The sequence below is a fragment of the Dendropsophus ebraccatus genome, chromosome 12 (assembly GCF_027789765.1).
Source record: "Dendropsophus ebraccatus isolate aDenEbr1 chromosome 12, aDenEbr1.pat, whole genome shotgun sequence".
Classification (NCBI taxonomy): domain Eukaryota; kingdom Metazoa; phylum Chordata; class Amphibia; order Anura; family Hylidae; genus Dendropsophus; species Dendropsophus ebraccatus.
The window spans coordinates 48,671,544-48,687,399 of record NC_091465.1 but is presented as its reverse complement, the minus strand read 5'-3'; the positions used below and the strand labels follow the sequence as shown (position 1 = coordinate 48,687,399).

At 42.2% G+C, this 15,856-nt stretch overlaps 1 protein-coding gene across 2 annotated transcripts in view; it reads left to right on the top strand.

Moving 5' to 3' along the window:
- The window catches only part of ODAD1 (outer dynein arm docking complex subunit 1), a 66,457-nt gene that overhangs the window by 26,746 nt on the left and 23,855 nt on the right, over nt 1-15,856 (top strand). For both annotated transcript variants that reach the window (XM_069947641.1, XM_069947642.1), the window contains 2 exons: nt 3,314-3,396; nt 6,380-6,548. In XM_069947641.1, coding sequence (XP_069803742.1) covers nt 3,314-3,396; nt 6,380-6,548 — 252 coding nt within the window. The remainder of the gene's footprint in view (nt 1-3,313; nt 3,397-6,379; nt 6,549-15,856) is intronic.

Here is a 15,856-nt window from a genome sequence, read left to right as displayed (position 1 = left end):
TATATTTCCTTTTGTTTGAGAGAAATAACATTTATAGTGTTAGACAATCAGCTATACTACCTGGTGTTTCCTATAAATGACATTTATCATGATAAGTGTAGGACTACTGGGACCCCCAATGATCACTAGAATAGTGGACCCCTCTTCTATAGCAGCTTTCATGTTAAAGAGTTTTTCTGCAATTAGACAACATGATTAACGGGAACCTGTTGAAAATTCAGTCCAATCTGAAGGCATTATGTTATGGAGCAAGAAAGTATATAATTATATTATTATAGTATTGGTATATAATTATGTGAAGTTCCAGAATTACTTTTTTAATGCAAATCTCTGCTCATTCTGGTCCAAAAAGTCAGGTGGGTGGTCCTACTCTGAGAATGACATCTCTTTATATGCTTAAAGGGGTTGGCCACATTACAGTAAAATTGCTTAGTGTACCGTATTAGTAACTGTACTCACAGCACTTACTGAGCGCAGCTCCCTGTGTACTTCATAAAGCTAAACTCAGGCTCCCCTTCTCCGGGCTGTGCTGTCCTTCTCTGTGGTGAGTCTGTTCATAAGATGGCTGTCATGGAAGAGCATGTGACCTCCAGTGTCTTCCATAGGCATATACAGGCTCAGTGGTGGACATTTGGGGGCGGGGAATGGTCACATGCTGCTCCAGGAGGAGGGGAGTCTGATTTTATCTCTATGAGTTACACAGGAAGCTGCTGTCAGTACTTATTAAGGCTACGTTCAGGTGTAGCCCGCAGAGGTGCCCCCATATACTAATAATGCCCCCAGAGGTGCCACCCATGAGCTAATAATGCCCCCTGCTCTGCCCCTAACAAAAACAAACATCCTACTCACCTAATCCGTGCTGTGGCTGCAGGCAGAAGCTCTCCTCCTCCTCTTCTGGTTCCATCTTGCGAGCCGCGCGGACGGGACGTCCGGCAGGCGTGAAGACGTCACATCATCACGCCTTCCGGAGAGGTCACGTCCCGGCCTCCCATAGGCTGCTGGCATGAAGTGCCTTCAGCCTATGGGAGTGAATGTAGGAGCAGGATGCTGATACTTCCTGCTCCTACATTATGCTCACTTTAATGTTCGGAACATCATAGAGGTCTGTGCATCCCGAGAAGCTGCGCGGCCGCAGCTTCTCGGGATGCTTTAAGTGACAGCGCACATTTCCCACCGGGATCCCGCGGCACCCCTGGCGGGTTCTCCCGGCACCCCTATGTGTCGCGGCACCCTGGTTGGGAAACGCTAGTGTATACTCATAGTATACGCCCCGGCCGGGATTGCAAGTGGCCGCAACGAAAACTTACGTAGTTTTGTGCGGCCGCTATTCATTGAATAGCGGCCGCCCAGCCCTGACAGTGCACACAATGGTGAGTGCAGCTCAGGTCACACTTTTTTCATTGTGTGCAATGGTGAATTGAGATTCTGTCGCACACGGTTGCGCTCGCATCCCAATTTAATAGAAATTAAGTTTATCCTGGCCGGTACTGCAGTACTGCATAAACTTGACTGACACCGGCCGTTCTGTGACAAGGCAGTGTAATACCTTGTGTGAACTTGGCCTAATACTGTACACTAAACTATTTTAGTATAAAGTGGCCGACACCTTTAATTATAAACAAATAACTGTCTGTCGCTAAGATCCAGCAAATATTGCACGTCATTTAGCTTTACTAAGCATTGGTTCATAAGCATTATGTATCAAGAATTAAAATAATGGAGCTTCTATAGATTCAGCAGTCCAGATAGGAAAGTTACTCAGTCTTTCATGCCCAACACTGTATTTATGAGGCCCCTGTGTCACTTCTTCTGAAATATATGAATGTATGGAAGAAAGCTTGTAGAGCTTTAGAGCCACACTCCATGGATTAACATTATACGCCATTTTCTTGTATAGAGATCTCCCCACTGTAAAAGCTGTTATTGAATGTAACTCTTCCGGGCAGCCTGTCTCATGGGGTATATAACAGGGTTGTAGGGTGTATTTTTATACGTGTGTTATAAAGACTCTAGTAAATAGTGTTATAATAAAAGCATAAGCTGCTGGAAAATAAGTCTGGGTTCAGATGCTGTAAAACGCCGGCCATTCTGTGACTGCAGTACCGGCCGGATGAACTTCATTTGTGCTGAATTGGGATGCGGGCTCATTTGTGTGTTCCCGTATCTCAATTCACCATAGCACACAATGGAAAGTGCAACTGGAGCTGCACTTTCCATTGTGTGAGCTGTAAGTTCTGTGCGGCCGCTATTCAATGAATAGCGCCCACACAAAACTGACATGTCAGTTTTTCCTGCGGCCGCTAGGGATCCCAGCTGGAGTGTATACTATGTGTATACACTCCGTCCAGGATTCCTTTGACTGCAGTGCAACGTAAATTTTCTATTTATCACGATCGTTGTTGCAAAACGGCGGCCATGGAAATCCACGGCCGTGAGTTGGAACATTTCCGTCCTCAAATAATGCTCTTGTTCATTTTTCACGACGCCGTATACGATCCGGCCGTAAGCTCATACGTAGTGTGCATTGTGCGGCCGTATATCGTATACTTTTAAGCGAACGCATCAACCTCAAAACTACGTGCGTAGATTCGCGGTTCGCACTACGGCCGGACTCATACGTAGTGTGAACATAGCCTCAAAGTGTATGAAATCAACCTTCAGACAGGGCGGCCTAGTCTCATCTGTGACTTGGGCTAATCATTCAATTAATCCATAATGTGTTTCAAAATCTCCCTGTGCCTAGACTGAAGAAATATTGCCTTCTTGAGTAACTCTCTCAGAAAAGCCCTCCAAGCCTTTTCCTGTCATCTGTACACAGAGAGGAAAACAGCAGCGTCAATATCTTTGTAAGGCCAGCTGTCAATTAGCGCCGTATTTCTTTTCCTTAGATATTAGCGTAGTGTCAAACACAATGACTGTCATTTCATTTCCTGACAAATGAATACAAAGGAGTCCAACACATATTGCTGCTGACCTGCAAATTTGATCAAGGAAAGAAAAACAATGTTCTAGCTGAGATTTGTTTCACTGACGTTTTCCACTCGTTCAACGCGGGATTAAATGAGAATAAAGGCACAAAAGGGTTAAGGTACAAATGCAAGTAAAAAAAATAAAAAATAATAATTTTTCATCCTGTCATGTAATGTGATGCTTCTCCTAGTTTAAAAGCAATTTGTTTCTGTGCAGAATGATTGGAAATGTAACAAATGTGTAAGGACATTGCTGAACGCTGTATATTACGCTTCGGTGAGAGTCGAAGTCGCTGACCAAAATCTCATACTGTTATAATGTTATCTTCTGGGTTTTATTGCAGTGGAGGATCGCAACTTTGCCTTGTTTAATTATGTCAATGAGCAGAACAATGAAATTGAGAGGCTGACAGAACACATCACGGAGGTGAGAGCGTATGAGATGTATTTATTCTTATATCCTACATACTTCAAGGAGGAGTCCCACCAACTGTAAAAACGGCAGGCAGGCGGGGGCGGGTGAGAAAATAACAAACAAGTGAACTCACCCATCCCCATGCCACCCCTAGCCGCAATGTCACAACCCCGACTGAGTAATTGCCTGCCCAGCCAATCAGGGACTGGGGTGAGTAACCGCCCTAGTCATTGACTGTCAGAGTGGGCAATCGCTCAGCCAGGCCCTGGCGTTTCTGTTGCAGGAGCTGGGTATGTGACATACCCGGTTTCCTGCAGAAGATGACAGCAGGCGGCAATGAACAGGACCCCAGAGCGGCGCATCGGAGGCACGGAGACGGGTGAGTTCACTTGTTTGTTTTTTCTCACCCACCCCTACCTGCCTCCTGTTTTTTACAATTGGTGGGACTTCCTTTTTAAAGAAGTTGTATAGCACCTCTTTAAACAACATTAAAAGGGTTTCCTGATCCAGAAATTACAGTTGGCTCAGGGTGACACACACAAAAAAGTAGTACTCACCTGCCCCAATTCCCTGCTGCTGGCAATCTGACATTTTTCTGGTTCCTGTGATAAATTGTCCATGCAGGAAGTGTCTGCTTAGCTGAGGAAGGTCATTGCTATGGCCATTGATTGGCCAAATAGACAGTTTGTGTGGGGTTGATGTGATACAGAAACCAGTGGTCAGAAGCAGGGACCAATGGTCCTTTTACACACACAGATATCTGACCAATTTATCTGACAGATTTTTAAAGCCAAACCGAGGAACAGACTATAAACAGAGAACAAGTCATGAAGGAAAGACTGAGATTACTCCTCTATTCAAATCGATTCCTGGCTTTAGCTTTAAAAACTGTCAGATAAATTGGTCAGATATCTGTGTGTGTGTGTAAAAGGACCCTTCGATGAACCCTAAGACACATTAGATAGGTAGCTGCATGGAATTAGAGCAGGTGAGTACTACATTTTTTGTGTGTGTTACCCTGAGCAAACTTTAATTTCTGGATCAGGAAACCCTTTTAAGATTGTTTCAAGGGTGGCTATACATCCTCTTGAATTTGGGGTAGATGAGTATTGCTCCTTTTTATTTTATTCTTTAGTCACCAGGAACTAACTTGCCACCTCAAGGGCAATCCAATAATAGACAGACAGATAGGAGGGCCGGCCATCCATCTATACAGAATAGGTGCATGTTCAGTTATAACTGCTTAACAATGTTGTGACCATCATCTAGTTGGACTAAAAAAATCTAATAGATTACAGTACATGGACTTTTGGGGCTCTTTATAGTGTGTCAGAGCCCAGGCCCTGTATAAAGTATGGATAAAGGCCACCTCATAAAGATTTGTCTCCTTTTTATTTAATATGCTGGGCTGTGGCACTGACTGTGCTGCTTCCCAGACACCTTGAGCATCTGATGAGAAGGGAGAGGCTGATCATAAGAATATAGGAGACTTTGATCTCTTTTCTTCCTGAACACTATCTGGTAGCTGCATCCTCTACAATCTGTCTGCCTTTTTCTAGCACCAGAGAATCAAAAGACACTAAGATAGATAGATAGATAGATAGATAGATAGATAGATAGGAGATAGATCGATAGATGCAATGTCAATGGCCCCTGGTAATACAAAGGTATACATTGATCTACCACTTAACTTTCAAAGATGTCCAATAATCTCTATAAAATGATAAAGATGAGATTTCCATATGTTACCCATGTATGTCATTGTATCTTTATGCAATTGCAATGAAATGTATTGAAACCTGTGAACCTGGGCATGGTGGTGACAGCCGCCTCTGTGAAACAACAAAAATGTGTTTGGAAGCAATTCTAAAATGAAGCATAAAAGAGTGTTGATATCTTTATGTGGTATATAGAGGCAATATTCAATTATATGACTTAACTAATCTTTATGTAAATAGCCCTTAGCGCTCTATTGACCATTTTGGTAAGAAGAAAACACATTTTATTACAGCAATAATGCTTATATGCTTTGAATAAACTTTCCACTGTGCTCTTTAGTTGTCAGGCTGGCGTACACAGTGTTTCCAGGAAAACGCATTGATAGATAAAATTCTGTTGATTCTGGGGGTCCCGAGAGTCGGACCCTCAGCAGGCTCCCATTAAATCATACCTGTCATAGTCAAATACAAGAAAAAAAGATATATATTCACTCATATTTTTTTTTTCATGAAAAGTCTGTTAAAACGACCATAGTTTTTTCTGGAAATCTCTTTTTTAAAGGAGATCTGTCAGTAGCTTACAGTAAAAAATAAACCCATGACCCTTGTTTTGATATGTAAATGAGCCTCTAATAAGCCTTTAGAGAGATAGCCTGGCTTATCTAGGGCTCTTGCCATGCAGGGGAATACCCCCTGGGCTTATCAGCCTCATTTACTTAAAGGCTTATATATAAAAAACTTTTAATGTCATAAAGAAATAACAAATGTGCTTAGCCCATTCTCTCCTGACTCTGTGTCACGTGACCTGGACAGACTCATAATGACCCAAAACCTGTGGAATTGCTCAGTGGGGAGAGAAGTGGGGAGAGAAGCCCAGAGTAGCATGTGTTTTTACCTGCTCGTTCTACTGATTGGTCAGAGTTTGAACACTCAGACCCCGACCGATAATTTTTTAAAAAAAAATTTTTTGTGAGGTATGCTTTAATATCATCCCACTGGTTTCTTTGGGCTAAAAAGGTACTAGTACAGATTCATTATAATATATCCTCTATTGAATACAATGCATATAGAAAAACTGATGTTTTTAGGTGAATAAAATCATTTAAATGCATTCTTTTATAAATGAATAAAGATAAATTGGGACAAAAGACAAAATGTCAGAACACAGATATTACTAAAACATGATGCAGTGCATGTACACACATCACCTTCTCCAGCTTTGTGTTGGCCCCTGGGTTTCGATGTACAGGGATGTTAAGAGCGTATGTATTTTACAGATCAAAAGAGAAATTGAAGAATTCAAGGCCCAAGGAGTACGACTTGAGCAGGAGCATCGGTCAATTCTTAAGAACATTGAAGGCAAACAAGAGGAGGCTGTGAGACAAGCTGATGGCTACCAACAGCAATTGAAAGGAGTCATGAAAATTTTAGATCAGCTGAAGTCAGGTATGTATTGTGTATGTGCAGAGCCCTACAATTCCCCGTCATTGTATATAAATGAGGTATAGAGCTGTTGTAACCAGCTGATATATACTGATAATATATTCAGAAAGACTTTTAACAAATCAGAAATAAATAACAATATATTCCCTGGGAAGAGGATAATGTACAGTAATGAGAAAAAAAATCTAGTTTATAAAACCTTGTAAGAGTAAGTATAAGATTGAAATAAAAAAAAAAAATAAAAAAAAACAGAGTTAAAAGGGCATGTCCCCAATAAAAATTGGTTTTACTGTTAATTAGATCCACTTTTCACATACAAGTGCCTTTTATATATGTGCTCAGTTGCGCTCAGTAGTAACAATAAAATGTCAAATAAGCAAATATATTTGCAATAATAAAATCTTTTTTTGTATACATTTCTCCACATAAAAAGACCACCATGGATTTATAAGCAATCCGTCCTGTCAGACTAGGGGTCCTGTTACACGGAGCAATAATCTGCCGAATCAGGCCGATTTAGCAGATCGTTGCTCCGAGAAATACAGTAAAGACAACGATCATTCATCTGATCTTGTCTTTAGGTTCTGATCTAAAATCATTGGCCACCAGGTGCACAGCACTACGTGTAGTAGTGATGTACAGCTGACAATTGGGTAAAAATATTATAAGATTCATACATACCTGACCATGCTTCTGCCCGCTCCCCAGCACCTTCCCGTCTTCTGCTCGGTCCCTGGAGCCGCCGGTGGAACTGCAGAGCCGGCTTCTGATGTGACAGGCTGCTCAGCAAATCACTGGCCGCAGCCAGTGATTGGCTAGGCAGCCTGACACTTCAGAGGCTGGCACTGCAGCACTCGCGGCAGCAGCGGGACTAGGCAGAAGCCAGGAAAGTCCTGGGGAGCGGGCAGAAGCATGGTCAGGTATGTATGAACTTTGTTATTTTACACTAGGCAAGGGTTGCACGGACATCATAAATGATATCCCTGCAGGCCTTGCTGCACAATGGTCAAGTTGTGTTATAGGTTCAGTAAATAAGTAATTTACCATATTGATCAGGCCAAGTAATACGGCCTAAGGCTGGGTTCACACACAGTATATTTCAGGCAGTATTTGGTCCTCATGTCAGGTGCTCATAGCAACCAAAACCAGGAGTGGATTGAAAACACAGAAAGGATCTGCTCACACAATGGTGAAATTGAGTGGATGGCCGTCATTTAACAGTAAATAACTGCCATTATTTATATACAACAGCCGTTGTTTTAAGATAACAGCAAATATTTGCCATTAAATGATGGCCATCCACTGAATTACAACATTATGTGAACAGATCCTTTCTGTGTTTTCAATCCACTACTGGTTTTGGTTGCTATGAGCACCTGACATGAGGACCAAATACTGCCTGAAATATACTGTGTGTGAACCCAGCCTTATGGCCCTATTCCACGGGTCGTTTAGAGGAGCAATATCGTTCGTATTCGGCCGATATCGGCCGCTACGAACGATATTCGTCCCGTGGAATAGAGTGCAACGATCAGCCGACATCGTTCATGTCGGATGATCGTTGCAGTCGCTTGTTTTTCAACATGTTGAAAAACAAGCGACTGATATAGCAGCGATCTGCTGCCGTCGCTCCGTTGAATAGGAGCATCGGCAGCAGGCGCTGCTGTATCCCATGGGCTGCCCGGACGATCAGCGATCACCCGGGCAGCCCTCCGCCGCCCCTCCCGCACTCACCCGCTCGCTGCCGCCGTGTTGAATAGCGGCAGCAGCGAGCGGGGAACGAGGAGCAAACAAGCGCTAATAGCGCTCATTTGCTCCTCCAAACGACTCGTGGAATAGGGCCATTAGGCTGGGTTCACACACAGTATATTTCAGTCAGTATTGTGGTCCTCATAGCAACCAAAACCAGGAGTGGATTAAAAACACAGAAAGGATCTGTTCACACAATGTTTAAAATTGAGTGGATGGCCGCCATTTAATGGTAAATAACTGCCATTATTTCAATACAACAGACGTTATTTTAAGATAACAGCAAATATTTGCCATTAAATGACAGCCATCCACTCAATTTCAACATTATGAGGGAGATTTATGAAAGGGTGTAAATATACACCTGGTGTAAACTGCCCACAGCAACCAATCACAGCTCCTCTTGTATTTTACCAGAGCTGAAAGCTGGGCTGTGATTGGTTGCTGTGGGCAGTTTACACCAGGTGTATATTTACACCCTTTCATAAATCTCCCCCTATGTGAACAGAGCCTTTTTGTGTTTTCAATCCACTCCTGGATTTGGTTGCTATGAGGACCTGACATGAGGACCAAATACTGCCTGAAATATACTGTGTGTGAACCCAGCCTTAATCCGATCAGCTTCTATGAGAAGGTCAGTTATAGACTGGACTAGGTGAGGCTGTGGATATTGGCCATTGGATACTGTGCCACATAAAAAGGTTTAGAAGCCTGATCAAAACTTTTGACATGTCTTTCTGACATAGAAATACAGAAAATTATTCAGCACATCCAATAGGAGTAATATAACTAAGCAGGTGCATGCTGCCATAGCTAAAATACAGATGCAAACATAAAAAATAACAGTGCACACTACAAACACTAAGAAATAGGCATGATATAGATATTTTTAAATTGCAGTTCTTCTATAGACACAATACTGCTCAGACAAGGGATGGACCCTACACTATAAATATGCCTCTCTTGGGCTAGCACTAAGCCTACAAATTCTGGGCGTGTAAGATCCAGCTTTTCCCAGGCATGTCGATAGTGTAGGGTCCATCCCTTGTCTGAGGTCACCTTACCGTGGTGGGACGGCACTCACTATTTGATGAATTGGTATGCCAATTTAAAAAAAAATGGTATGGCAATTTAAAACTATCTATATTATGTATATATAGTAGTGTTTACATTGTGCGGATCTACTTTTAATGTCTCTTTGCAATGTCAAAAGTGTTCATGACAGTGCCCATTTAAAATAGGGCCCTTGTTATTGGTGCTATAGCATCATACCTTGTACAATTTACACACATGAGGTATTGCTATGCACGGGAGAACTAAACAAACAATTTCTGTGATAAACAATACAATGAATTGATATCTGCTCAAATATTAAATTTAAAAGCCCAAATGTGTCTTGTAAAAGAAGAAAAACAAAGCAAAAGGTGGTCAAAAACAACCTGGTCACAAAGTGGTTAATATACTGCAGTCACATTCATCAGAAAGATAGATATTATCCATGGTCCCATGTGTAATGATTCTTTTGTTTTTTCATTTAAATTATAAATTAAAATAATAAGTCATCAACAAATCAATATTCCTTTAATTCCAACCGAGAACATTTAAATATCTTTTTACATTTTTTTTTAAAGATGTCATTTGCATTCATAAAGTAACAAAATTGAGGAAAAAAATCAGTGGCATGCAACAGCTCTTTGACCTTCAGCAGTTCTTGCCTTGAATGATAAAACACACATTTGAAATCTGCATTCCGTGTCGGCATTGTGATGGAATTGTAGTTCTACTTGTCCTGATTACTAATACAGGATCATGTTAAAAGTATGTTGAGATCATAGTGGATGAGAATATGCCTGAAGACTGTTAAAGGGGTATTCCAACTTTAGGCTATGTTCTCACGCTGTAAAAACAACGGATGTTATTGGCACTCAAGATATCGGCCGTTGTTTTGAGTATCAAACAAGGGCCATTGTTTTAAATGCAAATTGCATTGAAGTTTATGTGACGTTTATGGACAACGGCCGGAATAAATTAACATGATAATTATTTTGCCCGTTGTTCAAAACATTGTGCAAACAACGGCCGTTGTTTGCATTTGACTTCAATGCAAATCATTTCATAATGAAAAGAATGGCCATTGGGTAAATGTAAAACAACAGCTGTTCTTTTCATAAAATGTACGTTATGTGAACATAGCCTTAAACATGTATTCACTATCCACAGGATGAGGGATGTGTGTTAGATTAGGAAGGGGTCCCAACTGTCAAACTGGGGAATAGAGGATGTAAATGCTAGGCACTTGTGGTCAGTAGTCCCATCCTGTGGGTACTTGCCGCTCATTGCATATCAGAAAATCTCCCCCAAGTTCTTCAGCTCAAAAGAGGAAGTTTTCTAATATAAGGTCCTGTTTATATATTAGCAATCCTGTCCAACTGCGAACCTGCAACTATGGACAAGATTCGGATATGTACAGTATCTGTCCTCATCTGCATTTACATGGACCCATTGATTAAAATGGGTGGATCCATGCTGCAAATAAGGCCCGTCTTATTGCTAATATTATTGTGGCAAGGATTGAGGCCCTTTTACAGATTCGTAGCAACTACAGACTTGTAAAAAGGTCCATTCAAATCAATGGGTACTATACTGTCTGCACTTACAGAGAGTATAATACTAATGTGTGGAAGGAGTCTAAGGCCATGTTCACACAACATGACACCCGAGAGTGTCACAGAACAGCTGGTGTCAGTGAAGATCATCCTGGGGCGGTACTGCAGTACCGGACGGATGAACTTCATTTATATGCTTCCATCCCAATTCACCATAGCACACAATGAAAAGTGCATCTGGAGCGGCACTTTCCATTGTGTGAACTGACAGTTCTGTGTGGCTGCTATTCAGTGAATGGCAGCTGCACAAAACTGACATATCAGTTTTTCATGTGGCCGCTAGGAATCCTGGCCAGAGTACATACTATAGGGGAGATTTATAAAACATGGTGTAAAGTGAAACTGGCTCAGTTGCCCCTGGCAACCAATGAGATTCCCCTTTTCATTCTTCACAGACTCTTTGAAAAATGAAAGGTGGAATCTGATTGGTTGCTAGGGGCAACTGAGCCAGGTTCACTTTACACCATGTTTGATAAATCTCCCCCTATGTGTATACACTCCAGACGGGATTCCTCTGACTTCAATGCAATGTATATTTTCTATTCGTTACAGCCATTGTTGCAAATCAGCAACAATGGCTATGATTAATAGAAAAGACATGTTACTACATTATTCAAGCAATTATATTCCCTAATAGCGGTATCATAGTCAGTCCAAATAAATAAGAAACACAATCTGCTTATCCATATTGGCAAGTTATATTGTGTGCATCAGTTCCTTTACAGCCAACTTTATACACTCCTAGCGAGCAGTCCGGCCACCAATTTACAGGCCAATCAATGCGAGCTTTACTAACAGCTTGTAAAGGAGACAAGTATGGCTCTAAATAGAATTAATTTCTACCTCTACAAATTACTTTTCTGCACCATACATTCGTTTCCCCTAACTTCTTCACTGCTGGAGTGATCTTGAAAGGGCCTTGATGCACTCTTGATAAGAATGTTTCTATAAAGGTTTATTGGAACAGCCAGGGCTATAGAGAAGTGGATGAAAAGATGCCAAGAACCCTCCAACATAAATACCTCACTAAGAGCCGTCACTATACCGAAGACTTTCACATGGCCAGACCTAAGAAATGAAATGTAGCTCTATCACCCCGGTGTGAAAGGTCAAAATCTCGCACTGCTCTGAGAAGGTTGGAATCTTGTTAGATTAATATTGTATTATACGTTGACCTGAGGTTTCTACATTCTAGAGCTCCGATAGATGGTTACATCCTTAAACACTAATGTATCTATTCGTGTAGCTAAAGGTTATTCCTTAAGGATAACATCCTTACGTTGTCTACTACTAGAAAAGCTTTCGTAAAACTTTTGACATATCATAAGTGTTAACCCCAAATCTTGGCAGAAGATCTATCATTCAAGTTCACTGTAGAGTTGTGGCTGCATATCAGCACAACTCCACCAGGTTAGCGTGGTTAACACTCCCTCTGCTGTTTGCGCTTGCGCTTTGTTAGATGATTTTACACCAGAAGGTGCCCCTTGTGTTATTGTTTTCTGTCTGTTTTTACAACCCTAAATTTTTAAAGATATTTCCAGTATATTTCCATCATGGGGGCATTATGGGTATATGGAGCAGGCTTAGGCACTTGCTATAAACCCAGTTGCTGCAGTCAGAGACTGGCGTTAGAGCTACTTTTTGAAGCCAGTCATTTTACCACTAATATGCTGTGGTAAATGGTGGCACTGTCATCAACATGGTTATAAACCTTGTGCTGGTCACTACTAACTGGTGGTAAGGGGAGCCAGGGGCCTTCTGAGGGCAGCTTTGATTCCACTTCTTTACACCCATAAGCAGAGAGTAATAGAAGACTGTCAAAATGACATTACAGTAGGTTAGTAGTGCAGGGTACTGTCTAATGAATGCACTTAATGATAGCAGCTGACAACAGCTTACTGTGTACAGTACCTCATAGAGCTAAAATCAGACTCCCCTCCTCCAGACTGGGCTGTCCTGCTCTGTGGTGATTCTGTCCATAAGATGGCCGACATGTGATAATGCCCCCCCTCCAAGTGCCCAACAATGAGCCTGTATATATCTATGGAGGACACTGAGGGGGAGGGGGTGCATGCTCCTCCATGTCAGCCATCTTATGGACAGAGTCATGACAGAGCAGGGCAACACAGCCTGGGGAAGGGGGGGGGGGGCTGATTTTAGCTCTATGGGGCACACAGGGAGTTACTGTTAGTATATACAGTAAGTACACTTACACTAAGTACACTGTACACTAAGCAATTTTACTACAGTAATAATAGTAATAACATAATTAGTATCACCACATCTCCAAACTCTACATAATACATCACACAGTGATTGCTTTAAAAAAATGCAATGACTTGCATCCCAGAAAACAAGGAAAAAGTTCCATCTACCCCAAATCAATAAATACTACAGATCATTGTGCACGCAGCAAACCCTCACACAGCTCTGTACATGAAAATATAACCAAGGTATAAGGGTCAGAATGTGGATGTGCACTATGCAGCTGCAGAAGACTTTGGAGCAGAGTTATTATGTTGTTAGTGCCTCGCTCCTGTCTAGCTTGTGATTGTTTGCTTCTAATTTTAGTAGCTGTGCCAGATAAAATAATTATTGGAGCCTTGCTCGCCATGTTAGTTCTTTCTAAAATAACTGAAAATTGGCTTCTTTTTGTTTAGGCCCAGTTTTCAATTCAGTTTGGTATATTTTCGCTTATATGCAGAATTCTGTTTGAATTTAAACCAGCTTATCGCCGTTATGGCAGAACACAAACCTTAAAGAATTCAATAAAATTCAGGAATTTAAATGGTGGGAAAAATTAGGTATAGTAAATATATTACATTTGTTCTTCAATGGTAGTTTGATTCCATATGAAGAGCTGCAAAGGGCTTATAGACTAAATAAAAGTGTATAGATATAGATATATGCAGGCATACAATGCAGTAGGGAAGGCTAAGGATAGGGAGAGATTTAATATAGATCACTCGCACTAGTTAAATACTTGGGTAATTCACAATATAGAGGTAAACCCCTCACATGGGAATACAGTATATAAGCACTTGTTGGGTGTTACAGCTAGCAAAGGCAAGCACAATATAACTGTTATTGGGTTAACCCTCTCAATATTCAATCCACTCAGGAATAGTGGGAATACTGGGATTTGAAAAGGAAAATACCAAATGTTTTATAAGTGTAAGTATAAGTCTTTGATAGATTCCCTTTAAGGCTATGTTCACACAACGTATATTCTCGTAAAACCACGGCCGTAGTACAACGGCTGTGATTATTACGAAAATATACGTTACCTTGCTGTCTATGGGATCCCGGCCGGACCGTATACACATAGGGGGGCATTTATTAAGTCCGGCGTTTTTTACGCCGGACTTAAAAATACCCCCGCAGCTCCGGCGCTACGGAGATTTATGTAGAGGCAGACTGCCTCTACATAAATCCTGTGCGCGCCGGTGCACACCGCCGAAAACCTACGCCAGCTGAGGACTGGAGTAGGTTTTCGGCGTATATTTGGGCGGAACGGATGGTAAATCGCGCGGACTCTGAGTCCGCGCCCTCCGTTCCGCCCACTACACTCCCCCTTTCCGCCCCCCTGGCGTACTCGGCGGAAAGTGCCGATTTGTGAATATTTTATTCGCAGATCGGCCATTTGCGTATAAAAAATACGCAAATCGTCACTTTCCGCCGAAAATCATCTGTTCGCAGGATGATACATGTGGCCCATAGTATACGTTCCGGCCGGGATCCCTAGTGGCCCCGCAAACAACTTCATTGAATAGTGGCCGCAGAAAACCCTGTCAGTGCACACTCCATAGCGTGCAGTGAAGAGTTCTGATGCGGGCGCGCACGGATGCGCCCGCATCAGAACTCTGCGGCTGCAAGGATCATCCGGTCGGTACTGCAGTACCAGCCGGGATGATCTTTTCAGAGACCGGACGTTCCTGTTTGCAGGTGTAAATCATGATAAATCAATGCACCCCGGACCCTCCAACTACAACAGCTGGAAAAACTACAACTCCCAGCATGTAGTGACAGTCCACAGCCCTCAGAATATGCTGGGAGTTGAAGTACAAATGAACAGACACCTCAAAGAGTTGTCCCGTCACAAACTATAACTCCAAGCATACCATGAGAGCTTCATACTGTGAATGTAGGGCATTATGAGAGTTGTAGTTGTTATTCAAGGAAGCTGTAGTGACTGATACAGGATGGAAGCAGGTCTCTTCTCACTGGTTCCCTCTGTAAGTGTCCATCAGCATCAACCCTCCCAGGAATCCAGGACACATGTTCCAGATAGGGGCGCTCTGCAGTCTGTGTCTCACCCAGGCCTCATACCTCACTCAGCAGTGATTGATAGCTTCCACCTCACCCCCTCCTGGACCTCAATCAGTTGTTATCAATGGGGGGGGGGGGGCACTTTCTTCAAAGTCGCCCTGTAGCCAAAATGGCCTAGAAACTGCCCTGATTCTTCCTATAGAGTGATGGAAACAGCTGAGTATGCCAGAAGAGCACTGTATTTGGCTCTTTCCGTAGGCTCAATAGAAATGAATAGAGTGGCGGTTCACGTGCCATACCCTCAGTTCTATTAAGAACAGAGTTGGCGGGGCCCGATACAGAGATCAGCACAGGGTACAGAAGTCGGATACCCCGCAACTGCCTACTAGTGATTCCCCTAGTGTATTTTTCCTGGAATACACATTTAGATTCATACCCTACCGTTTCTGCCATGCATTTGAAATCTGCATAATGGAAAAAAATAAATTTGATATGTCACTTACTTATTCTACCCTGTTGGGTAGCCTGGACATGGAATAGCTTTATTGAATAAACCACCAAAACCACTACCAAATCTATGCAGCATAGAGAGTGAAAATCTACAGCAGAAATATGATTTTATGCATT